The 24,906-nt window shown below is 41.2% G+C and overlaps 1 protein-coding gene across 5 annotated transcripts in view; it reads left to right on the plus strand.

Moving 5' to 3' along the window:
- Positions 1–24,906, plus strand: part of C4H17orf67 (chromosome 4 C17orf67 homolog) — a 37,281-nt gene that overhangs the window by 142 nt on the left and 12,233 nt on the right. Inside the window, exons 1-5 of one of the 5 annotated variants that reach the window (XM_073235405.1) lie at positions 77–135; positions 8,170–8,242; positions 11,114–11,212; positions 12,619–12,875; positions 13,655–13,755. In XM_073235405.1, the coding sequence (XP_073091506.1) occupies positions 12,698–12,875; positions 13,655–13,755 (279 nt within the window). In that variant the 5' untranslated portion in view covers positions 77–135; positions 8,170–8,242; positions 11,114–11,212; positions 12,619–12,697. The other 4 variants (XM_017655004.3, XM_017655005.3, XM_036999008.2 and 1 more) reach the window with 4 other exon arrangements.

Raw genomic sequence — 24,906 nt, forward strand, 5'->3', positions numbered from 1 at the left:
ACGCGAAGCCCGGCTGCAGGCCCGAGGGGGCGGGGCCTCGGGAAGGGGGCGGAGCTGGGCGGAAGCGGGGGGCGCCGTGGGCGAGGCTTAGAACCGAGCGGAGCACTGAGTGAAGAGAGGATGTTGGTTAACTTTGTAAGTCTGAAACCTCAGGAGTCTGGTAGAATGATTTGCAGCATCAGTTAAGCTTGCTTATGACCTTCAACTCCCCTCACCTCCTCGCTGTCTGGTGGAGAGGGGAACTGGCACAGTTTTGAATGTTGGAAGGGAGAACACCTGCAGTTTTGAGAGTGTCATACACTAAGAGAAGGGAACACCGCAAGTCAAACGTTGGTAGACGTCACCTGCGCTCTTGCTAGTTGTTTACTAAATACACACTGGTTGAGGGCTTACTGTGTGCCAAGCACGGGTAAGGAGCCCTGGCTGTGACAGAGTACCAGTCCGTTGAAACATACCTGAGGAAGCGTTTATTAGCCCTGTTTACAAAGGCTTACTTGCACCAGTTTTCATCTCTGCACTTGCTAGACTCAATCCTGAATTTTCCATCTGCATTTTACATATGATGAAAACTAAGGCGCAGACTGATTGAGAAAAATGCTTGATGTCACAATGCCGGTGTTGGGACTGAGATGACTTGTTTTTAACTTGGTCATCCAAGTTAGCTTCAACTGAAGTTAGCTTCAGTGGAAATTAAAGCATCAAAGAGAGAGTTCCTTTTAGTGTGTTACTTGTTTAAGAACCTTGTCCTGGGGATCTTGTTAAAATGCAAATTCTGATTCCCTTTCTCAGGGAAGTGGCCTGAGAGGTCTGTATTTCTACCAAGGGGTCAGGTGTTGCTGATGTTGATGGTTCCCAGGATGCATTCTGAGTAGCGATGCTAGAGTATTTTAACAATCTGGATTGTGGAGTTGGAGGAGTAGGGGCAGGGAGTGTGGTGAAACAGGAAGAGAGAGACATGACATTGTGAGACCTGGGATCAGATCCTGGCCATACACATTTATGCATCCTAGTTGAGGCAGAGCCCTTAATTTAGCTCAGATTTGAAAGGTAACAAAAGAATATACTTTAAAAAAATGAGTTTAAAAAATTACCATTTTAGAATATTTGGAAAATACAGAAAATTAAAAAGGAAGAAAAATGAATCATCCATCTTTCACCCTAAAGACAACCTGTGTTTGACCATTTTGGCCTATTTTCTCCCATTATTTTCTATGGACAATGGTTTACTTTTTGTATGGTAGATCTATCTCTATCTGGCTATTTTTTTCATTTAGCATTACAATATAACCTTCACATGTTTTTATAAATTTGTATTTAATGATTGCCTAATAGTCCATTTTATGAATATAGTTCATAGTTCATATAAGTTACCTCTGTTGTTGGCTATTTAAATTGTTTCTAATATTCTAATATAAACCCTTCTGTTTAGGTTCATTTCCTTAGGCTCTTGCATTTAGCTAAGGCTTATGGAAAGTTTTTTTAACAATAATAGTATCTCTTTCTGAAGTGAAAATCATCTGGAAAATTTATCTGCATAGGGACCCATTAATAGAAATTACCATGTGTGAGGAAAACATTCTTATATCAGTGATGACAATAATAATAAGTATTATTAAAGTGTGACCGTGTTGCCTGATTAATAGATCCTAGGCGCTATGCTATGTTTATCATCCTCATTTTACAGATGAAGAAAACGTGCTTGGTATCATATAGCCAGTGGTCAACTGAGTTGGGGCTTTGAACCCAGTTAGTCTGAAGCCAAAGCCTGGGATACTCTTAAGCCATGTGAGCATCTCAAGATGTGGTTTTTGACCACCTGTGTCAGCACCATCTAAAAATGTGGATCCCAGGTCTTGACAGGTCTCCCACATCAGAACTGTAGTGGAGCTAGGATTCTGCCTCCACAAGTTCTCCAGACAATTATTTAATTTATTTGTTCAAATCATTTTTTTTTGGTTTAAATTGTGAAATGTATCATACACATAAAACATTTTGTGAAACATATATGCATATTAAAAGCAATAATAAAATAGATACCTGTGTACCCACCGTGCAGGTTAATATCCTGAACATTAGAAGCCTCTCCTGTGCCCGCTGATTGATAACACTCCTTCTGCATCAGGAAACCACTAGCCTAATTTTTGTGTTCATTCCCTTGATTTTCTTTATAGTTTTTCCATTCCTGAAAGTATCACTAAACAATATAGTTTGGTTTTGAAAAACAAGCCCGAACCTGCCCCTGTCCGGAAACAGCAGTGCATCAACTAATACATGAAGGCTCCCCAGAGGAGATAAACTGAGTCTGGATCCAGTTTCCCTGAAAAGATCCCACCTGGGAGAATCAGTGGGTACAGTCCTGGGAAGATTACCCAACACAGTGGGGATAACTGGGCAGGGCTGTTTTAACTTGGTCATCCAAGTTAAAAATATCTGGCAAAAATATGCTGGGGGGTAGGGCTGCTTTCTATTTTCCCTTTTTTGTTCATTAGGACGTCTCTCAAGTTCTTAGAAGAAGGTTAGCATGGCACACTTCTCAGGGAGAAACGAGTACGTCCAGCTGATCCAGGCAATGTGTGCGGGGCTGTGTGAGCAGAAACCTCCTCAGCTCATGGTCGTCAAAAGACAAATAAGTACCTGTCCCAGGCTCACTCAGGCAGTCTGTCCTCAAGGTCTGCACTACAGGGTACATATTCTCACTTTGTGCCAATCTTAACTGCCTGCGCTCTGTCGCACAGAGGTCATCCTGGGACTGCCCCTTACTGCTCTTCTGTTTGAACCTCCTATTTCCTGGATGCCGTGGCTTCCCCTTGGGAGATCCTTCTGTTTTTGTGCCACGCATTCATCAGTAACTGTTAGAACAAGGGCATATGAGAGGCATATTTTTGAGTCCTTGCGTACTTATAGATGGCTTTATTCCATGCTCCATTCCTGATTTTTTATCTGGGTTTAGAATTCTAAGTTGGAAATAATTTTCTTTCACAACATTGAAGAGATTGCTCCATCTCTGCTTGCTTTGAATGTTGCTGTAGAGATATCTATGATTCTTCTTTTTTTTTTATTAAGGTATCATTGATATACAATCTTAAGAAGGTTTTACATGAGCAACATTGTGGTCACTACATTCACCCATATTGTCAAGCGCCCCCCCCCCCCGCAACATACCCCATTACAGTCACTGTCCATCAGCATAGTAAGATGCTACAGAGTCACTACTTGTTTTCTCTGTGCTATACTGCCTTCCCTGTGACCCCCCCCCCCACATTATGTGTGCTAATCGTAATGCCCCTTAATTCCCTTCTCCTTCCTTTCCTACCCGCCCTCCCCACCTGCTTTCCCTTTGGTAACCGCTATTCCTTTCCTGGAGTCTGAGTCTGCTGCTGTTTTGCTCCTTCAGTTTTGCTTCGTTGTTATACTACACAAATGAGTGAAATCATTTGGTACTTGTCTTTCTCAGCCTGGCTTCTTTCACTTAGCATAATACCCTATAGCTCCATCCATGTTGCAGCAAATGGTAGGATTTGTTTTCTTCTTATGGCTGAATAATATTCCACTGTGTATATGTACCACATCTTCTTTATGCATTCATCTATTGATGGACAAAAGTTGCTTCCATATCTTGACTATTATAAATAGTGTTGCAATAAACATAGGGGTGCATATGTCTTTTTGAATTGGGTATCTTGTTTTCTTTGGGTTAATTCCTAGGAGTGGTATTCCTGGGTCAAATGATATTTCTATTTTTTAGTTTTTGAGTAACCTCCATATTGCTTTCCATAATGGTTGAACTAATTTACATTCCCACCAACAATGTAGAAGAGTTCCCCTTTCTCTTCATCCTCACCAGCATTTGTTGTTCCCTGTCTTTTGGATGTTGGCCATCCTCACTGGTGTGAAGTAATATCTCATTGTGGTTTTAATTTGTGTTTCCCTGATGATTAGCGATGTGGAGCATCTTATCATGTGCCTGTTGGCCATCTGAATTTCTTCTTTGAAGAAGTGTCTGTTCAGATACTTGGCCCATTTTTTAATTAGGTTATTTGCTTATTGGGTGTTGAGGTGTGTGAGCTCTTTATATATTTTGGGTGTTAACCCCTTATCAGATATGTCATTTATGAATATATTCTCCCATACTGTAGTATGCCTTTTTGTTCTACTGATGGTGTCCTTTGCTTTACAGAAGCTTTTTAGTTTGATGTGGTCCCATTTGTTCATTTTTGCTTTTGTTTCTCTTGTCCAAGGAGATGTATTCAGGAAAAAGTTGTTCATGTTTATATTCAAGAGCTTTTTGCCTATGTTTTCTTCTAAGAGTTTTATGGTTTCAAGACTTACATTCAGGTCTTTGATCCATTTTGAGTTTACTTTTGTGTATGGAGGTAGAGAGTAATCCAGTTTCATCTCTTACATGTAGCTGTCCAGTTTTGACAGCATCAGTTGTGGAAGAGGCTGTCATTTCCCCAGTGTATATCCATGGCTCCTTTATCATATATTAATTGGCCATATATGTGTGGGTTTATATCTGGACTCTATTCTATTCATTGATCTATGGGTCTGTTCTTGTGCCAGTAGCAAATTGTCTAGATCACTGTGGCTTTGTAGTAGAGCCTGAAGTTGGGGAGCATAATCCAGCTTTATTCTTCCTTGTCAGGATTGCTTTGGCTATTTGGAGTCTTTGGTGGCTCCATATGAATTTTAGAACTGTTTGTTGAAGAATGCTGTTGGCATTTTGGTAGGGATTGCATTGAATCTGTATATTCCCTTAGGCAGGATGGCCATTTTGACAATATTAATTCTTCCTGTCCATGAGCATGGGATGTATTTCCATTTATTGATATCTTCTTTAATTTTTCTCATGAGTGTCTTGTAGTTTTCAGATATAGGTCTTTCACTTCCTTGGTTAGATTTATTCCTAGGTATTTTATTCTTTTAGATGCAATTGTGAATGGAATTGTTTTCCTGATTTCTCTTTCTGCTAGTTTGTCATTAGTATATAGGAATGCAACAGATTTCTGTGTATTGATTTTGTATCCTTCAACTTTGCTTAATTCAGGTATTAGTTCTAGTAGTTTTGGAGTGGATTCTTTAGTTTTTTTATGTACAATATCATGTCATCTGCAAACAGTGATAGTTTAACTTCTTCCTTGCCAATCTGGATGCCTTTTATTTCTTTGTGTTGTCTGATTGCTGTGGCTAGGTCCTCTAGTACTATGTTGAATAAAAGTGGAGAGAGTGGGAATCCTTGTCTTGTTCCTGATTTTAGAGGAAAAGCTTTCAGCCTATTGCCATTAAATATGATGTTGGCTATGGGTTTGTTGTATATGGCCTTCATTATGTTGAGGTACTTGCCCTCTATACCCATTTTGTTGAGAGTTTTTATCATGAATGGATGTTTAATTTTGTCAAATGCTTTTTCAGCATCTTTGGAGATGATCATGTAAGTTTTGTCCTTCTTTTTGTTGAGGTGGTGGATGATGTTGATGGATTTTTGAATGTTGTGCCATCCTTGCATCCCTGGAATGAATCCTACTTGATCATGATGAATGATCTTTTTGATGTATTTTGGAATTCGTTTTGCTAATGTTTTGTTGAGTATTTTTGCATCTATGTTCATTAGGGATATTGGTCTGTAATTTATCTATGGTTACTCTTATTCCGGATCCCTTGAATGGGACTTGTTTTTGCTTTCCGGAACATTGTAAAACCTTATGTTTTTCTTTATTTCACAGAGATGAGCTTTGGTGTGAAGGTTTTCATTTGTTGTGCCAGTTTTGCTGGGCCCTTTCAGTCTGCAGCTCATGTCTTTCAGTTCAAGATTACTTTGCTGATTTCCTCCTCTATACTTTCTTTGTTCTCCTTTTTGAAACTTCTTATTTGGATGTTGGACCTCTGCAATTCCCACTCTTCCGACACCAAATGCAATGGTGTATTTTTTTCCCTACATATATGTAAAACATTAATAATATTATACACAGCAGTAATAGTATAACTCCAGGTTCCCAATTCCAGTGTGTATAAATATGTGGGAGGGGAGTCTTCCCACACATACTTAACCAAACAATTCTCGAACACCAGCAGGGTGTTGGAGAAATCAACTCAATTCTGATGCTGTGTGCCTGGAGACGGCACCAGATTCCTAGGTTAAGGGCTCTGTCCTACAAGACTGCCCTCTACCCTCCACTCCAGATGCTGGTTGCAAGCCCCAGGCAGTTCCCCGTGTTTCAAACCTACCGGCTACAGATTGGAGGTTGCCATGACCTCCCCCTTAGGTTCAGTTAATTTGCTAGATCACCTAACAGAATTCAGGGAAACACTTATGTTTACCAGTTTAATAAGGGATACCTTAAGGGATGCAAGTTAACAGCCAGATGAAGAGAGACATAGGGCCAGTCCCAAATTAAGGAGCTTCTATCCTTGTGGAGCCTGGAGTCTGGCTCGGTGGCACGCGGAGGCGTTCTGGTTTCCCATGTATAGAAGCTCTCTCTGACCAAAAAGCAGGATGCAACTGAGCAGAGCAGGCAGAGCAGACAGAAAGAGAGAACAAAAAGCTCTTCTCACGGGTTTTTGTGAGGGCTTTGTTGCATAGTCATGAGTGATTAAATTATTGGCTATTGGTTGATATAGCCTCCAGGCTTTGCACTTGGGTGGAGGTCCGAAAGTCTCTCATTAATATGACAAAACACCTGTTTCGCCTTTAAGACTGCAGTGTTTTCATGAACCATGAATAAAGACCAGCTATAGCTGAGAAATATATATTTGGTCACATGAATGACCAGATATGTATTTCTTATGACTCATTATATGGCATTCTCCTAGACTATCATCTCTCTTTCTGTCTTCTCTTTTTAATAGACTTCATTCTTTGGAACAGGTTTAGGTTCACAGAAAATGGAGTAGAAAGTACACAGAATTCCTATATACCCACCCACTCCTGAACCCACAGCTTCCCTGAATGTCAACGCCGCACCCCCCCCCAGAGTGGTGTCTTACAGCTGATGAACCTCTGCTGATGCTCTGTCATCACCCAAAGCCCGTAGTTTACGTAGGGGCCCCTCTTGATGGTGTACATTCTCCAGGTTTGGAAAAATGTATCCACTATTACAGTGTCATTCAGAATACTTTTACTGCCCTAAAATTCCTCTGTGCTCTGCTGTTCATTTCTCCCCAACCCCCACCTCCAGTAATCACTGATCTTTTTACTGCCTCCCTAGTTTCACATTTTCTAGAATGTCACATTGTTGGAATCATACAGTATGCAGCCTTTTCAGATTGGCTTCTTTCACTTAGTACTAGGCATCTGAGGTTCCTCCATGTCTTTTTATGGCTTGAGAGCTCATTTCTTTTTAGTGCCATGTAATATTCCATTGTCTGAATGTATTGTAATTTATTTATCTATTCACCCCTGGAAGGACATCTTGGTTGCTTCCAAGTTTTGGCAATTATGAAAAAAAGATACTATAGACATCTGTGTGCAGGTTTTTGTGTGGACATAAATTTTCAACTTATTTGGATCAATGCTCTCTTAAAAATCTTTTCTTTCTTTTTAAAATCAATCTCTCTCATTTTTGCTCTATTTTTCTCAAAGATTTCCATAGCTTTGTCCTTGAACCTTTTTATCATGTTTTAAATTTATCTTTTTTAATTTCTAAAAACTTCTTTTTATGTTGATTTGTTTTCTGACTATTCCTTTTTAATAGCATCCTGTTCACATTTCGTGGAAGCCAAACTTTTCCCTCTCAGAGGATATTGTTGGTTAGGTTTTTCCTTCTTCTCTTCCTTGCATGGTCTTCAATTGCCCCACCTTGTTTTTTTTCCTTTGATTTTTTATGTCTTCAAGTCTTCCATTTCAGAGCCTTTCTCAGATGTCTTGTAAACCTCCAAGTGATTCTTATGCACCTTAAAGTTTGAAAACCATTGCTAGAGTATCTCTTAATTTTTTTGAAACTTATCATCCCAACTGATGTTCTCATGGAGAAAAACTACACGTATTTCAGATTTTTTTCCCCTGGAAGAATCAGAACTTTTCTGTTAAGATCTAGTACTTTTCCTGAATGAAATGCAATATGACAGTAGCCTTAGAAGTGGTTTCACAAATTATTCAGCTCCTCTAGTGTATTTATTTGTGCCACCTTAAATTCCCACACTTTTGTGAATGCTCCTGTTATTCCTGTTTAGGTTGGAGAGAAGCCTGGCACCGGCCCTTAGAAACCTGATGCTGACCTTGGCTGTCCTTACCTGCTGCCCAGATGTAAGTTGAGGCCAATGTCCTGGACCCAGAGCAGAAATTATAGCCCACTGTGGAAGCATGCAGCAGGCTGGAAAGGGCCCTTTCCGAGGCCAAACCATCTCGCCATTGTATTGCTGTTCTAAACAGGAAGATGTGTGTTTGTGTAGAAGTACTGAAGATATGAAAAGGGAAGCAGGGGCATAGGGTGTAGAACAGAGGGGGGAAATCAACTCATATTTAAAAGGGGCCATATTTTATTTTCTAATAAGCATGTATTTTTATTTCAACACTATCTAAATTTATATATCTTAATTTTAATTTGATTAATCTCTACATCATTTGGTCATTCAAACATTTTTTACAGTTTCTATTATCTGAGAATGGGGTAGGTATATATAAATACAGGGTGATTCCAAAAAGGGAAGGATGACTAGTAATAATAAGAACAGCAATGATTTCCAAGTGTTAGATCCTTGCTAAATCTGTCAAGTACTTTACATTTTCTCTTTGACATCTCAAAGCATCTTAAGAGATAAGTCTTATTATAATTCTTCTAATGTTCCTATTCCTAAGAAAAAACATGATTTGGACAGTAAAGAAATTTGCCAAATGTCACACAGCTTCAGTACAACACAGGTAATAAGTTTCACAGCCAGGATTCAAGGCCAGTCTGTTAATGACTGTGTCGTCCACAGTCTTGACCATCAAACCACATGGCCTACAGAGTAGATATTCATTCACTTTTGAATCAAGTTTCTGCAGGACACTATTATTAACTTAGACGCACCAGCACCCAGATTTGGACACACAAACTATCCCACTAGAACCCCCTGTATCAGTTAGCTATTGGCAGAATAATGCTGTGTAACAAACTGCTCCTAAACTGAGTGGCTTACAATAACAATCATTTAATCTCAAGGACTTGCAGGTTGATGGGTGGCTCTGCTTCAGACTGTGGTAGGTAGAGGTCAGTTGAGCTGGGCTGGGCTGGTTTGAGTGGGTCTATGGTAAGTAAGCTGCACATCTGTGTAGGCTTCCTTCTTGCTCAGGTACTTTCCATGTGAGTTAATTCTAAGACTTAAAGAGATGGCAACTATGGGGGAAGCCTTTTGTAGCAATGGCAGAAATATGAGAGGGTACACCTCACTGCACAGACACATTGCACATCTTTGTTTGTTTCATGTCTGCTACCATCTCAGTGTCCAAAGTAAGTCTCTTGGTTGTTCCCAAGGTCAAGGGGCAAGACTGCAAAGTCATTTGGCAGAGAGCATAGATATATGGTGGTGCTGGTGAAGAATTGATGTTAATAAATCAATCATACCTGCCCAAACCTAACATGTGCCTATAAATTAATGTGTGTTTGTGTTCCCATGCAGCTTATGGAGTTACTATTACAATAATTAGAAATGAATTATATGTACATTGTAAAAATACAGAGTTTATAGTCTAGTGGGAAAGGTAGACAATTTTAAAAAAAGAAAATTACTATAAGAAGGAGTGTTAAAAGTTACTTAATTGACTCTGGGCCTAAAGAATGTGGACACTTAATTAACTGGGGACAGATTCAGCATCTTTCTATAGCTTAAAAAAAAGGTCTTCTCTTGTCCCTGAAGTTTCTGTAGCTCACAGACTTTGAAATCATTGTCTTATTCTTTAAAAGAGGGTCCAGTGTGATGATGTTGCGAGCTGGATGGTGTTAGCTTTATCACCGGTCCTTAAACATCTGTGGAATTTGAGAATTCCTTTTAAAAAGCGGTGGGAAACCCACACAAATGAAAATATCAGTGTGTTAGGGATGCTGTGTATGTGGGTGGTAACATTCTTTATTCTTAAATGTCAAATTGGTAATGCAGCTTTCCTAGGCCTCAGGATCTGATCTGAGGACTTTCAGATCAATTAAGATCCTAGGAAAATAATCTGAGGCACTGTAGCACCATTTCTCTCCACCTCCCGTAGATTCCCGGGTACTCCTGGCCGCTTCTAGAATAGTTACCCTTTGTGGCCTTGAGTTTTTTACCCCCTACCGAGGTTGGCCCTTGTTCTGCTCTTTACTCTGCCACCTTGTGGACTTTTTGGGAACTGCGTCTTATGTTGTGAGCCCACTGACTCACCTAACTGATTTGACTGCTCTTTTCCAAGGAATAAGGGTGGGGGTAGAAGAGAATTCTTCTCCCCAAAGTGACGCTCACAACAAAGTGACCTTGCTCTTTCAGTTTTCCCATAGTTCTCCTTTTGGGACAATATCCTCAGAGGCCCAGCTGAAGGGCATTTGAGTGGCTGTACTAGTATCACACCTGAAAGGCCCTTGCCACTTGAGACCTTGAGCCAGCATCCCAGGGTGGGATATAGGCCTGTGATTTTCTCCTGTAGCACCTCTCCAGTCTTCTAGAGATTCCTTTTCTCTCTTTTTAAAATTATAATACAACCTTACTCAGTGCTTACAATTCAGTGGAAGAGACAGGTTTTAAAAAGTAAGCAAATAAAGAAAATATTTACACATTATGGTGAGCTTTGTGATGGACAGTAAAGGTGGGGTGGGGGGCAGGGAGCCTTCATTAAGTAGGCTGGTAAAGACAGGATTGCTCGAGCAAGAGAAATTTCAAGTTGAAACATGAAGGATGAGAAGGATGCAGTCATTAAAAGAGGGAGGAAGAGCATGTACAAAGGTCCTGAGGTGGGGAAGAATTTGTTAAGTTGAGAATAACTGAGTGTGCCTAGATTGCAGTGAGCTGGAGGGGAGTGGTCTCTGTGGGACTGAAATAGCAGCAGTTACAGATAACACAGGATCCTGTAGTGCATGGCAAAGATTCTGTTTTTATTTCTGGGTATAGTGGGAAGACAATGAAGGATACTTAAGCAGGGAGGTGATGAAGTCCAATTTCTATTTTACAGTCCTATTTTAAGAAGATCATCATTGCTGCTGCATGGAGAATGGATTGAAGCAAACACGGAACTTGAGAGAATAGTTGGGAGCTTGGTGCTAGAAGCTGGGTGAGAAGTAACAGTAACATAGACTCAGGTGGTAACAGCAGAGATGGAGGAATCTAGACCCAGGCTGTCTGATATGATGGCCACCAGCCACATGTAGCTAGCAAACACTTGAAACATATGAGTGTAAATACAAACCAGATTTTGAAGACTTGGTGCAAAAAAAAAGAGAGAATGTAAAATATTTCATTAATAATTTATCTTGATTACATGTTGAAGTAATATTATTTTGGATATTTCATGATAAATGAAATCTTTTTTCACAAAATGTGGCTACTATAAAAATTTATAGTTTTTGTAAACTATATAAAAATAGAAGGGTGTTAATAGTGACAGAGTGCATAAAACCAAGTATCTTATTCTGAGCAACCTTGCTAACAATGCATGATTGTTTTCCTTGTTGACGATCAGTTCAAACTATCTTTATACCAACAGAGTGGACAGAACATTTAGGTTTAATATCTGTTACACAACATTTAATATCAGTTCACAACAGTCATACAACATTAAACTTGGACAACTACAGATAGGATATTGTTTTCTTTTGTACTGGCAATGTGACCACAAAAACATCAGATCATTTCTCTGAATTGAGAATTTTACCCCAATAAATGCCACATGCCTGTAAGACATATTTTATAGTATAATAATTTCTTTGTGGAATATTTATACATGAGTTGAATTTAAAAGGACTTCACCCTTCTGAGATTTTTCTGCCTTTATCAGAATAACCTTCCAGTCTTACTAACAGCACATTGTTCAAGGCCCTTTTTGGGCATAATGGGAAGAGCATTAGGCTTTAAAGACAGAAGAATTTGGCTCTGCTTCAGCATCCCTAATGAGTGAACTTAGACATCATTCACCTTTCTCACCCCCCTTACTTATTGGTAAAAAGCAGGTGGATAATGGTGCATGGTGCCAGCTGCTATGCAGTTCATACCTTATCCCTCATCCTAATCAAAGCCCGCAACCTAGGTACCACTGCTTCCTTTGTACAGGCAAGGAAGCAAATTCAGAGAGGGTGAGTGATTTACTGACGGCTACATGGCTAGAAAGAGGTGAAGCCTGTTTTTTTGAATTGGTCTTTCTAGCTTCAAAGTCAGCTGGAAAAAAAAATTCCCCTCATTATTCCCCTTGCTAATATCCCTGTCAACCTATAAAATTATTGGGAAGGTCAAATTAGATTGGTGAATGGGCTCTGGAAAAATGTCATAAAAATATGCAAATGCAAGACATCATCACTTCTCAACAGAACAGTAGGAGCATAAAGTGAAGCTACAGGTAAACACCAACACCAGCTACTATGAGGGTGTTTCTGTATCTGTTTAAGTGAAGTGAATCTCACATGTTGTTTTCTCAAATTCAGGCTCTGAAAGTCATATTTACAAAGGTATGATTTCCTCCCTCAGGAGGAAAATTTATAGGGGTCAGAAGAAAATATTTGAGTGGTCATTCTAAAAGCTCTGAGTCAGATGCGTTTAGCATCATATGGTAAGTGCTTTCAGCGGGAGCATAAACAAGCCTCAGGCCGGATGTGGCTTCCTCCAAGTAGGCCGGCTCATTCCTGGGGAGCTCATTCTGCAACAGGCTGGGAGAGGAACCGAAGGCAGGATGAAGAAATTATTCGCGCTCGCACTCTCTCTCACCTTCCTGACTTTCTTCTCAGGTGAGCTTTAACTCTGAAAACAGCCTATTGCTATGCCGACTGCAGGAATAAGTCTATTTTATATTAAAAAAATTTTTTTTTCATTTCAAATAATATGTAACATATAACATTTCAATTTTTTTTCAGTCTTCTAGAATTGCTTTCATTAGGGATGAACTACTTAAAAAATATATTTGAATAATAATTCTCAAAAACATGAATAAGTCTTCAACTATACCTTCTTTTACAGTTCATATGAGATCATCAGATTTTGATGGACTTTTATTTGATAATATCATTTAGCATTTGTGACAATGAAAACTTAATTTTACTCATGATGTCGTCTTTGAGGGACCATGTGTGATGAGCAAGCTTAACATAATCTTGTCGCAACTTATCTCCTAATAACAACCTTATTTTGATTTGTTGTACTGGGGATTTAAAATAAATCTCACCAAAGAAAAACCTAAGGGATGAGAAACACATTGACAAGAGAACTGAACATATGTTTTAAGAAATAAATTCATTAAAGTAACACCCATGTTTAAAGGAACGGACCATTATAATAGGGTAGCTCTGTTTCAGTTGTGCAGCTTTTGTTCCAAGTTAACCATATTAGCGACAATTTAGAATTCCTCTCTGAGCCCTCTGGAATGCCATATCCTTTGGGACAGGTCCCTGTGAAAGCACTTTTGTGTTTTGACTGAAATTGAATTTGCAAATCCTCTGCCTTGGACTGCGAGATGGAGCATGACCTTGTGTGCCCCAGAGGCCCTCAGGCCCCTCCCTGACTTTTCCAGGGGCCTCCCGGATGCTGCCTGAGAAGCAGGCCAAACAGCTCCTGAGGTCCCGGCGCCAGGACAGGCCCAGCAAACCTGGGTTCCCCGACGAGCCCAGGCGGGTGAGTGCTGCTGGCCTCTGGCTCTTGGAAGGGGTGCTTGTTCCCTTCTGAAAGCTTGTTCACTGTGAAACCAAACCCAGGCTGGTCCCCTCCCAGCATGGACTGTGGCTTGAGGTTGTGTGGGGTCTCAGGTGTAAGGTCATCTTGAACCTTTCACACCTTTTCTCCTCTGCGGGAGCCAGTTCCACTCACCTACTGTGAACACAGTATTAAAAATAGTAACAGTGGGGCTGATGGTGGGCGTCCCAGGATCCCGAGGGGCTGCTGGTGTCATCCCTGAATAGGATGTGAGAGATCTGTGCCCCTAGTTGGTGCCAACCCCAGGGCTTGTTCGCCCTCTTCCCTGGGCACTGGGCAGCTGGGCCTGGATCCTGGGCCGATGATGCTCTCTGGGTGGGTGGACTCTGCCTGCTGCCCTTGGGGTCCTGTCCTCACCCCATGCCTTTGATTTGGACCTTTGGCTTCAGCCTGTAGGTTTATGGTGCCAGCTGCTTAGTCTTTCTGAACCAGAGCGCCCTCCCCTGCCTTCCTGCTGTGACTTGGAGTGGGTGCCACCCTGGCCCTGGCCCATTTGGACCTGGCTTGTCTCCCTTGCCCTGCGGGGAAGTGCTGACATTGTTGGTATTTTTACCCCACCAGGGTGCAGGTAAATAGCAGAGACCGGCAAAGCTAGAATGGGAAGTTGTTTTTGTCATCCAGGCTGGTCTCCCACCAGGGCCCACTTCATGTGCATCCTCTTCACTGCATCTCTGTGTTGAGGCCCAGAAGAATCTGCAGTAGAATTGTCCTTTGCTCCCTGAAAAATGTGAATACTTTGATTTGTACATTCAATAGGCTCTTAATAAGATGCAGTATTGCACAGTGGTGAAGAATTCTGGCTCTGGGACGACAGACTGTCTGGGTTTGAATCTCCCCATTTTCTATGTAAATTTGGGGAAGTCTTCCCACACTTCTGTACCTTAGTACTCTCATCTATAAAATGGGGCTAACAACAAATACTATTATTTACATCACTATACTATTATTATTACAAATAATAATGTAAAATAATTACTTCATGAAGATAAAGGAATTCATACTAAGGCAATTAAAACTACTCTGCGAACAGTAACTATTCCTTTGAGTATTAAATACTGGGGACCAGGCAGGGTGCTGAGGCTGCAGAAAGAAGTCACTTGGTTTCTGCTCAGAGCTGATAGCAGACATGGAAAAGTCAGCAAATGGTTATTACACAGAGTGGCTTAGAAAGGAATCAGGGACTTCAGGCTGTCAAGAGTGGACATGGCTTTGTTTTTGTTTTCTGGTTAAGAAATCAGATGTGGCTCAGGATATCTAAGTGCAGGGTGGGAGGAGATTGGGAGGTGGGCAAGTGGAAGATTAAGAAGGGTTGGAGTATCTTGGACATTATCTTGTGTTCAGTGGAGGACAATTGAGGGACTTCTTCAAATTTTGCAAATGGGGGAGTGCAGACTGACTTTATACATATGGTTTGAGAAGCAATTAGAGAGAAGAGGCCCAGGATTGAAGTCTGGGGACACCAATGCTCAGAGGTGGGCAGAAGAAGAACCTGAAGAGGCTGAGAAGGAATGTGGGGAGCTTTTTGGAGAGGTCAAGAGAGCATGGGGAGCAGGATACCTGGCTCAAGGGTCCCTGGGGGGCTCTAACTGGCCCCCTGTACTTTTGGTGTGACATCTAGAAGGTTCATTCCAGAGGGTCTTCCTCTGGGGCCCTGGAGAGTCAGGAGAAGTTCAGTTTGGAGAGCTCTGAAGAAGCTGCGCACATCCAGGTGCTCAGGAGACAGGCTCTACTGAATTCCAAAGTTGGGGGCTGGTGTTTTCTCTACCAGCATCTGCCCCTGGCTCCTCTGAGCTCTGACTGTGGAACAGCAGCCTAGACAGAACTGAAGGCCTTTTTGGTATTGGGAAGCAGGTGGGCCTGGACCACTACATCAAGTATAATGTTACAGTAGGTGGGTTTGGGCCATCGCAGCTCAGCTTCCTGCCTTCAGGCCCCCTCCTGTGCCAGCCTACACATGGCGCTTAACTTGCATCCCCAAACCCTGCTCAGTCTAGTTCTTCCCTGTGCAGAACCCACTTCCAAGAACTCCGTCTGTTCCCTATTTCCTGGCTTCTGGTCATCACCTGCCTTCGTCAGTGACACCCTCTGCTTGCCTCATACTTTGTGATTTTACTGAATCTGGCTCTTTTGGTTTTGTTCTGTCTTGGGCCATCTTTTCTAGGCTTGATCACCAACGATGCTCTCAACTGCCTTGAACCTGCCCGATGTAGTTTCTCTGTGATTCTCTCTTGCCTCTGAACCTACTGCTGACCTCACCAACCACTTCCCATCCTTCCTATGTCCAGCCCAGCCCTACAAGTCCCTCACCGAGACACTGACCTCCATGTCCAGGATCTTCAGCTACTCAACCAAGTTTGGAAAAGTGCCAGCATGACCTACAGTTGAGATGTGAGATAAATATGCAGGAAACTCTTTGATGGCTAGTCTGCATCAGTAGTTCTCATCCAGGGGTGATTTTCTTCCCTGATCCGCAGGGACATTTGTCAGTATCTGGAGACATTTTTGGCCATCACAGTTGGGGGAGTGCTTGCTCCTGGCATCTAGTGGGTTAAGGTCAGGAATGCTGCTAACATCATAAGATGCACAGGGCGGCTCCATAACAAAACTGGTCTTGCCCTGAATGTCAGGAGTGCTGAGGGTGAGGAACCCTGGTTACACAATGCTGAGCAGCCTCTTTCTCTTTTACTCTGTCACTTCATATATCTCTTGCACTGTCTTCCCAATTATACCTACCCACACACAGACCTAGCTGAATCACGTTGTTTCTGGTATCATATTTTTCTAGGAATGTGTTTCTTTTTTTTTTTTTGAGAGGGCATCTTTCATATTTATTGATCATATGGTTGTTAACAACAATAAAATTCTGTATAGGGGACTCAATGCACAATCATTAATCAACCCCAAGCCTAATTCTCAACAGTCTCCAATCTTCTGAAGCATAACGAACAAGTTTTTACATGGTGAACAAGTTCTTACGTGGTGAACAGTACAAGGGCATTCATCACAGAAACTTTCGGTTTTGATCACGCATCATGAACTATAAGCAATCAGGTCAATTATGATTATTTGTTTGATTTTTATACTTGATTTATATGTGAATCCCACATTTCTCCCTTATTATTATTATTATTATTATTATTATTATTTTTAATAAAATGCTGAAGTGGTAGGTAGATGCAAGATAAAGGTAGAAAACATAGTTTAGTGCTATAAGAGGGCAAATGTAGGTTATCAGGTGTGTGTGCCTATAGACTAAGTATTAATCCAAGCTAGACAAGGGCAACAAAACATCCACGGATGCAGAAGATTTCTCTCAAAACAGGGGGGATGATGTTCTAAGCCTCACCTCTGTTGATCCCCAATTTCTCACCTGATGGCCTCTCTGCGACTGTGCCTGTCTTAGGTTGTTCTAGGGACGTGTTTCTTACCTTGGCTGCAAGCTGGAAGCCACTGGGGAAGTTAAAAAACCTAATGCCTGGGCCCCATTCCCAGAGGGGCAGCCCAGGGTGTGGCCCAGGCATTCAGTGAGTGTTAAAGCCCCGTGGGTGGTAGCAGCATGCTGCTGAAGCTGAACCACCAGGCCAGGCCTCTGGGAGTGATCTACCATGTGTAAAACTAGCTCCAGTGGTCCAAGCTGGGAACACAAAAGCTAACAGCATGAAACGTTTAGCAAAGAGATAATGCTGAACTGACTGGTGCTGTGAGCAAATGTAATAGTTGTTCAGGCACAGTTCAGAAAAGGAGTGAGAGGGTCGGTGGTGCATGCAGAGAGGACTCCTGAGCGAGATGTGCACTTAAGTGCCCTTTGCATTGACCATGTGAGCCGACCAAGCACCGGCCCCTGAAGATGCAAGATAAACTAGACTGTTCAGGGTGCCCGTGTCCTCTTGGTGGGGACAGACAGAGCCAGTGCTCCAGCCCCGTTCAGGTTTTCTAACAAGGTCATCTCAGAGGAGAGGGGTCCTAGCTCTCACTGGAAGGAGGAGGGAGGCTGGGAAGGCTTCCTTGAGGAGGTGTTCACTCAGCTAAGGCCTGAAGGATGAGGAGTTTTCAGGCAGTAAAAGGGGTGGAGGTTAGGTGGGAAGAATATTCCACCCAGTGCAATTCCAGTCCATATTCTGCCACTCACTAGTTGTGGACTTTGGGTTTTGGACTTAGGACGAGTCATTTCCATTTTCTGGAGCCCAGTTTTCACAGTAAAATGCAGAGTTTGGCCCAGAATGTGGCTGGAAGATTTATTCCAGGTCTCACACTCTCAGACTCTGGATAGATCTTCAGGGACAACACAGGCTTCCTGGTGCCAGTCTTGGACTGGAGGCAGAGCCACGGCAGCAGGGCATGGACTTAGGGGAAAAGCAAGAGCAGTTTATTTAGAGGCCCCAGAGGGGTCTTGACAACATCAGGGCCTCCTCTCATGCTGGCCCTGCTGCTGCTGTACCCCACATCCCAGACTTACTATTTGACCCGTTCCCCCCGCGCTTGGTTCTCACTGTTGACTTTTCCTTTTTATGGATTTACTGAGAGCAAAATGAATAATACCAACCACCTGCCATGTAAAAAGAGGCGATTTACTCCTTTTTTTTATAAGTTTAATTTTTTATTAAGGTATGATTGATATACACTCTTATAAAGGTTTCACATGAACGAACAATCTGGTTACAACATTAACCCATATTATCAAGTCCCCACTCATACCCCAATGCAGTCACTGTCCATCAGTGCAGCAAGATGCCACAGGTCCACTATGTGCCTTCTCTGTGCTACACTGTTTTCCCCATGATCCCCCACACCATATGTACTAAACATAATACCCCTCAATACTGTTCTCCCTCCCACACCACTCCCCTTTGGTAACCACTCCTTCCTTCTTGGAGTCTCTGAGTCTGCTGCTATTTTGTTCCTTCAGTTTTGCTTCTTTGCTATACTCCACAAACGAGGGAAATCATTTGGCACTTGTCTTTGTCCACCTGGCTTATTTCACTGAGCATAACATCCTCCAGCTCCATCCATGTTGTTGCAAATGGTAGGATTTGTTTCTTTCTTATGGCTGAATAGTATTCCATTGTGTATATGTACCACATCTTCTTTATCCATTCATCTACTGATGGACACTTAGATTGCTTCCATATCTTGGCTATTGTAAATAGTGCTGCGATAAACATAGTAGAGCTTTAAGTTGGGGAGCATAATCCCCCTGGCTTTATTCTTCCTTGTCAGGATTGCTTTGGCTATTCGGGGTCTTTTGTGGTTCCATATGACTTTTGCATCTGAGAAGTTGTATTCTTTGGGTAAATTCCAAGGAGTGGGATTCCCAGGTCAAATGGTATTTCTATTTTTAGTTTTTTGAGGAACCTCCATATTGCTTTCCACAATGGTTGAACTAGCATACATTCCCACCAGCAATGTAGGAGGGCTCCCCTTTCTCCACATCCTCGCCAGCATTTGTTGTTCTTAGTGTTTTCGATGCTGGCCATCCTTACTGGTGTGAGATGACATCTCATTGTGGTTTTAATTTGCATTTCCCCGATGATTAGTGATGTGGAGCATCTTTTCATGTGTCTGTTGGCCATCTGAATTTCTTCTTTGGAGAACTGTCTCTTCATATCCTCTGCCCATTTGTTAATCAGCTTATTTGCTTTTTGGGTATTGAGGCATGTGAGTTCTTTACATATTTTGGATGTTAACCCCTTGTTGGATATGTCATTTACAAATATATTCTCCCATACTGTAGGAGGCCTTTTTGTTCTGCTGACAGTATCCTTTGCCATACAGAAACTTTTTAGTTTGATGTAGTCCCATGAGTTCATTTTTGCTTTTGTTTCCCTTGCTTGAGGAGATGCGTTCAGGAAGAAGTTGCTCATGCTTATATTCAGGAGATTTTTGCCTATGTTGTCTTCTAAGAGTTTTATGGTTTCATGACTTACATGCAGGTCTTTGAACCATTTTGAGTTTACTTTTGTGTATGGGGTTAAACAATAATCCAGTTTCATTCTCTTGCATGTAGCTGTCCAGTTTTGCCAACACCAGATGTTGAAGAGGCTGTCATTTCCCCATTATATGTCCATGGCTCCTTTATCATAGCCTAATTGACCATATATGGTTGGGTTTATATCAGGGCTCTCTGGTCTGTCCCCTTGGTCTATGGGTCTGTTCTTGTGCCCGTACCAAATTGTCTTGATTACTGTGGCTTTGTAGTAGAGCTTGAAGTTGGGGAGCATAATTCCCCCTGCTTTATTCTTCCTTCTCAGGATTGCTTTGGCTATACGGGGTCTTTTGTGGTTCCATATGAATTTTAGAACAATTTTCTCCAGTTTGTTTAAGAATGCTGTTGGTATTTTGATAGGAATTGCATTTAATCTGTAGATTGCTTTAGGCAGGATGGCCATTTTGACAATATTAATTCTTCCTATCCATGAGCACAGGATGTGTTTCCATTTATTGGTATCTTCTTTAATTTCTCTCATGAGCGTCTTACAGTTTTTAGAGTATAGGACTTTCACTTCCTTGGTTAGATTTATTTCTAGGTATTTTATTCTTTTTGATGCAGCTGTGAATTGAATTTTTTTCCTGATTTCTCTGTCTCCTAGTTCATTGTTAGTGTATAGGAATGCCACAGATTTCTGCATATTAGTTTTGTATCCTGCATCTTTGCTGAATTCAGATATTAGATATAATAGTTTTGGAGTGGATTCTTTAGGGTTTTTTTATGTACAATCTCATGTCATCTGCAAACAGGGACAGTTCAACTTCTTCATTACCAATCTGGATGCCTTTTATTTCTTTGTGTTGTCTGATTGCCGTACTCCAGTACTATGTTGAATAGAAGTGGGGAGAGTGGGCATCCTTGTCTTGTTCCCGATCTTAAAGGAAAATCTTTCAGCTTCTTGCTGTTAAGTATAATGTTGGCTGTGGGTTTGTCATATATGGCCTTTATTATGTTGAGGTACTTGCCCTCTATACCCATTTTTTTGAGAGTTTTTATCACGAATGGATGCTGAATTTTGTCAAATGCGTTTTCAGCATCTATGGAGATGATCATGTGGTTTTCGTCCTTCTTTTTATTGATGTGGTGGATGATGTTGATGGATTTTCAAATGTACCACCCTTGCATCCCTGGAATAAATCCTACTTGATCATGATGGATGACCTTTTTTATGTATTTTTTAATTCGGTTTGCTAATATTTTGTTGAGTATTTTTGCATCTATGTTCATCAGGGATATTGGTCTGTAATTTTCTTTTTTTGTGGTGTCTTTGCTTGGTTTTGGTATTAGAGTGCTGCTAGCCTCATAGAACGAGTTTGGAAGTATTCCCTCCTCTTCTACCCTTTGGAAAACTTTAAGGCAGATGGGTATTAGGTCTTCATTAAATGTTTGGTAAAATACAGCAGTGAAGCCATCTGGTTAGTATTTGTTTCACATATGTAGGTACTCCTATGTTGAGCGCATAGATATTTATAACGGTTATATCTTCTTGTTGGATTGACCCCTTTATCATTATGTAATGTCCTTCTTTGTATCTTGTGACTTTCTTTGTTTTGAAGTCTATTTTGTCTGATACAAGTTCTGCAACTCCTCCTTTTTTCTCTCTATTAGTTGCATGAAATATCTTTTTCCATCCCTTCACTTTTAGTCTGTGTATGTCTTTGGGTTTAAAGTGAGTCTCTTGTAGGCAGCATGTAGATGGGTCTTGTTTTTTTTTTATGCATTCAGTGATTCTATGTCTTTTGTTTGGTGCATTCAGTCCATTTACATTTAGGGAGATTATTGATAGGTATGTACTTATTGCCATTGCTGGCTTTAGATTCGTGGTTACCAAAGGTTCAAGGTTAATTTCCTTACTATCTAAGAGTCTAACTTAACTCACTTAGTATGCTATTACAAACACAATCTAAAGGTTCTCTTCTTTCTCCTTTTTCTTCCTCCTCCATTCTTTATATATTAGGTATCATATTCTGTACTCTTTGTCTATCCCTTGATTGACTTTGGGGATAGTTAATTTATTTTTGCATTTGCTTAGTAATTAGCTGTTGTCCTTTCTTTACTGTGGTTTTATTACCTCTGGTAACAGCTATTAAACCTCAGGAACACTTCCATCTATAGCAGTCCCTGCAAAATACATAGAGATGGTTTGTGGGAGGTAAATTCTCTCAGTTTTCACTTATCTGGAAATTGTTTAATCCCTCCTTCAAATTTAAATGATAATCTTGCTGGATAAAGTAATCTTTGTTTGAGGCCCTTCTGCTGCACTACATTAAATATGTCATGCCACTCCCTTATGGCCTGTAAGGTTTCTGCTGAGAAGTTTGATGATAGCCTGATGGGCTTTCCTTTGTATGTGATCTTATTTCTGTCTCTGGCTGCTTTTAGTAGTCTGTCCTTACCCTTGATCTTTGCCATTTTCATTACTATATATCTTGGTGTTGTCTTCCTTGGGTCCCTTGTGTTGGGAGATCTGTGCATCTCCATGGCCTGAGAGATTATCTCCTTCCCCAGATTGGGAGAGTTTTCAGCAATTACCTCCTCAAAGACATTTTCTATCCCTTTTTCTCTCTCTTCTTCTTCTGGCACCCCTATAATGTCAATATTGTTCCATTTGGATTGTTCACACAGTTCTCTCAATATTCTTTCATTCTTAGAGATCGTTTTTTCTCTCTGTGTCTCAGCTTCTTTGTATTCCTCTTCTCTAGTTTCTATTTCATTTATTGTCTTCTCCACCTTATCTAATCTGCTTTTAATACCCTCCATTGTGCTCTTCAATGATTGGATCTCTGGCTGCAATTCATTCCTGAGTTCTTGAATATCTTTCGTACCTCCATGAGCATGTTAATGATTTTTATTTTGAACTCCCTTTAAGGAAGATTCATGAGGTTGATGTCTTTCTCAGGAGTTGTATTAATAATTTTACTTTGAACCAGGTTCCTTTGACATTTCATATTTGTATATGGTGCCCTCTAGTGTCCAGAAGCTCTACTGTCTGGAGCTGCTCAGCCCCTGAAGCAATGTCGGGGGTCGCAGGGTAGTGGTATTGGTGCCTGGGGGGAGAAAAGAGCTGTTTCCTGCTTCCTGGCTGCTATGTCTGTCTCCACTGCCTGAACCAGTTGTCCGAGCACACAGGTATAAGCCTCTATGCTTTGTGTTTGTAGCTGCTGTAGACAGATCTTCCCTTTGGCTGGCCTAACACCAGGGTAGGGTTTCCCGGCTTGTGAGCCAGGTGGGACTGGCCTGGAGAAAGGCACAGTAGGCTGCCTATCACGGAGGGGTTCCTTTGAGCTGTGTAGCCAGTTAGGGAGCTGGAGCACCTGAAGATTGTGAAAGCTCCCAACTTGCTGGGCAGAGTACCCGGACAATTTTGTCTACCTGTCCTTTCTCCTGAGCAGTAAGCTCTGTGCAATCCTTGCCCCTTTAGCCACCCTCTTGCTAAGGGCTTCCTTGTTAGGAAGTCTCTCAGATTGCCCACCTTTCTTTTGTCCCAGAGCAGCTGGATATGGATCCCTGCTTTCCACAAGCGGCTGGAATCTCAGTCTCTCCAGAAATTCTGCCTGTCTTAGCTTTCCAACCCAAATTTCCAATCATAAGAGTATCATGCAAGCACCATGAAATGTAGGTTTGTGCTCCTAGAGCAGATCTCCAGAGCTAGGTATTCAGCAATCCCAGGCCTCCACTCCCTCCTTGCTCTGTTTCTCTTCCTCCTACTGGTGAGCTGCGGTGGGGGAAGGGCTTGGGTCTTGCTGGGCCACAGCTTTGGTATGTTACCCTGTTCTGTGAGGTCTGCTCTTTTCTCCAGGTGTATGCAGTCTGGCATAGTCATCTTTCCTGGTGCTCTTTCAGGATTAGTTGTATTAATTATATTTTCTTATAATATGCAGTGTTAGGAGGAAGCCTCTGTCTTACCTCTCATGCCATCTTTAATCCTTGTCTCTCTTTTTAATTGAAGTATTTTTGATATATAGTCTTATGTTGGCTTCAAAAGTACAACAAAGTGGTTCAACAGCCACCCTTATTATTAAATTCTCACCTCCTCTAGTGCAGCCACCATCTACCAATGTAGAAAGATGTCACAGAAATACTGAGTATATTCTCTGTGCTGTACTACCATTCCCTGTGACCAACTTACACTGTGACTGGGATTTATTGTGCTCTTTATCTCACCCTCACCCACCTGTCCCAGCCCCTCCCACCAGTCCCTTTCTCAGAGTCTATGAGTCTTCTGATGTTTTGTTTACTCTGTTTGCTTTGTTCTTATACTCCACAAATAAGTGAAATCATATGGTATTTGTCCTTTTCCTCCTGACTTACTTCACTGAGCATAATACCCTCTAGATCCATCCATGTTGTTTCAAATGGCAGGATTTCTTTTCTTTTTACAGCTGAATAATACTCCATTGTGTATATATACTATATCTTATTTATCCATTCATCTACTGATGGACACTTAGGTTGCTTCCCTGTCTTGGCAATTGCAAATAGTGTGGCAATAAACATAGGAATGTATGTGTCTTTTTGAATGAGGGATCTTTCTAATCTCTGTACATATATATATATTTAAAAGAATGTTCATACTTCACCTGTAATTTTGTATCCTGATTTCCCCCTTAGTATTACAACATCCACATTTCCCCATGTTACTACAACCATAATGACACTGAATTACCCTCTTTTGTTAGATAATTGGATCATTTCCACTATTGTTTCTATTATAAACAACACTGAACATTTTTGTTCTTAAAGAGCTTTTGGTATTTTGAAATATTTGCTAAGGTTATATTCCCAGAGAACAGATTACCGGATTTAAGGATATGAATATTTTTAAAGCTTTTAAAGCATATGTCATCAAACTGCTTTCCAAAAAGGTTTTTTTTTTTTAGCAATGTATGCTGTCTTCCTCCAAAAGAATGTTCCAGCAGAGGTTTTAAGGTAAAGATATGATGGGAGTACAGTTATGGTAACTTAAATCGGACAATAGTTGGCCATTTCTGGGGCAGGAGGAGTGGGTGCAGTGAGGGAGGAACAGGGATCAAAAATGACTTGTACATGTCTGTATGGACAGCTTGGTGACATTCACTGGCATAGAA

This window comes from Manis javanica, chromosome 4 (assembly GCF_040802235.1).
Source record: "Manis javanica isolate MJ-LG chromosome 4, MJ_LKY, whole genome shotgun sequence".
Classification (NCBI taxonomy): domain Eukaryota; kingdom Metazoa; phylum Chordata; class Mammalia; order Pholidota; family Manidae; genus Manis; species Manis javanica.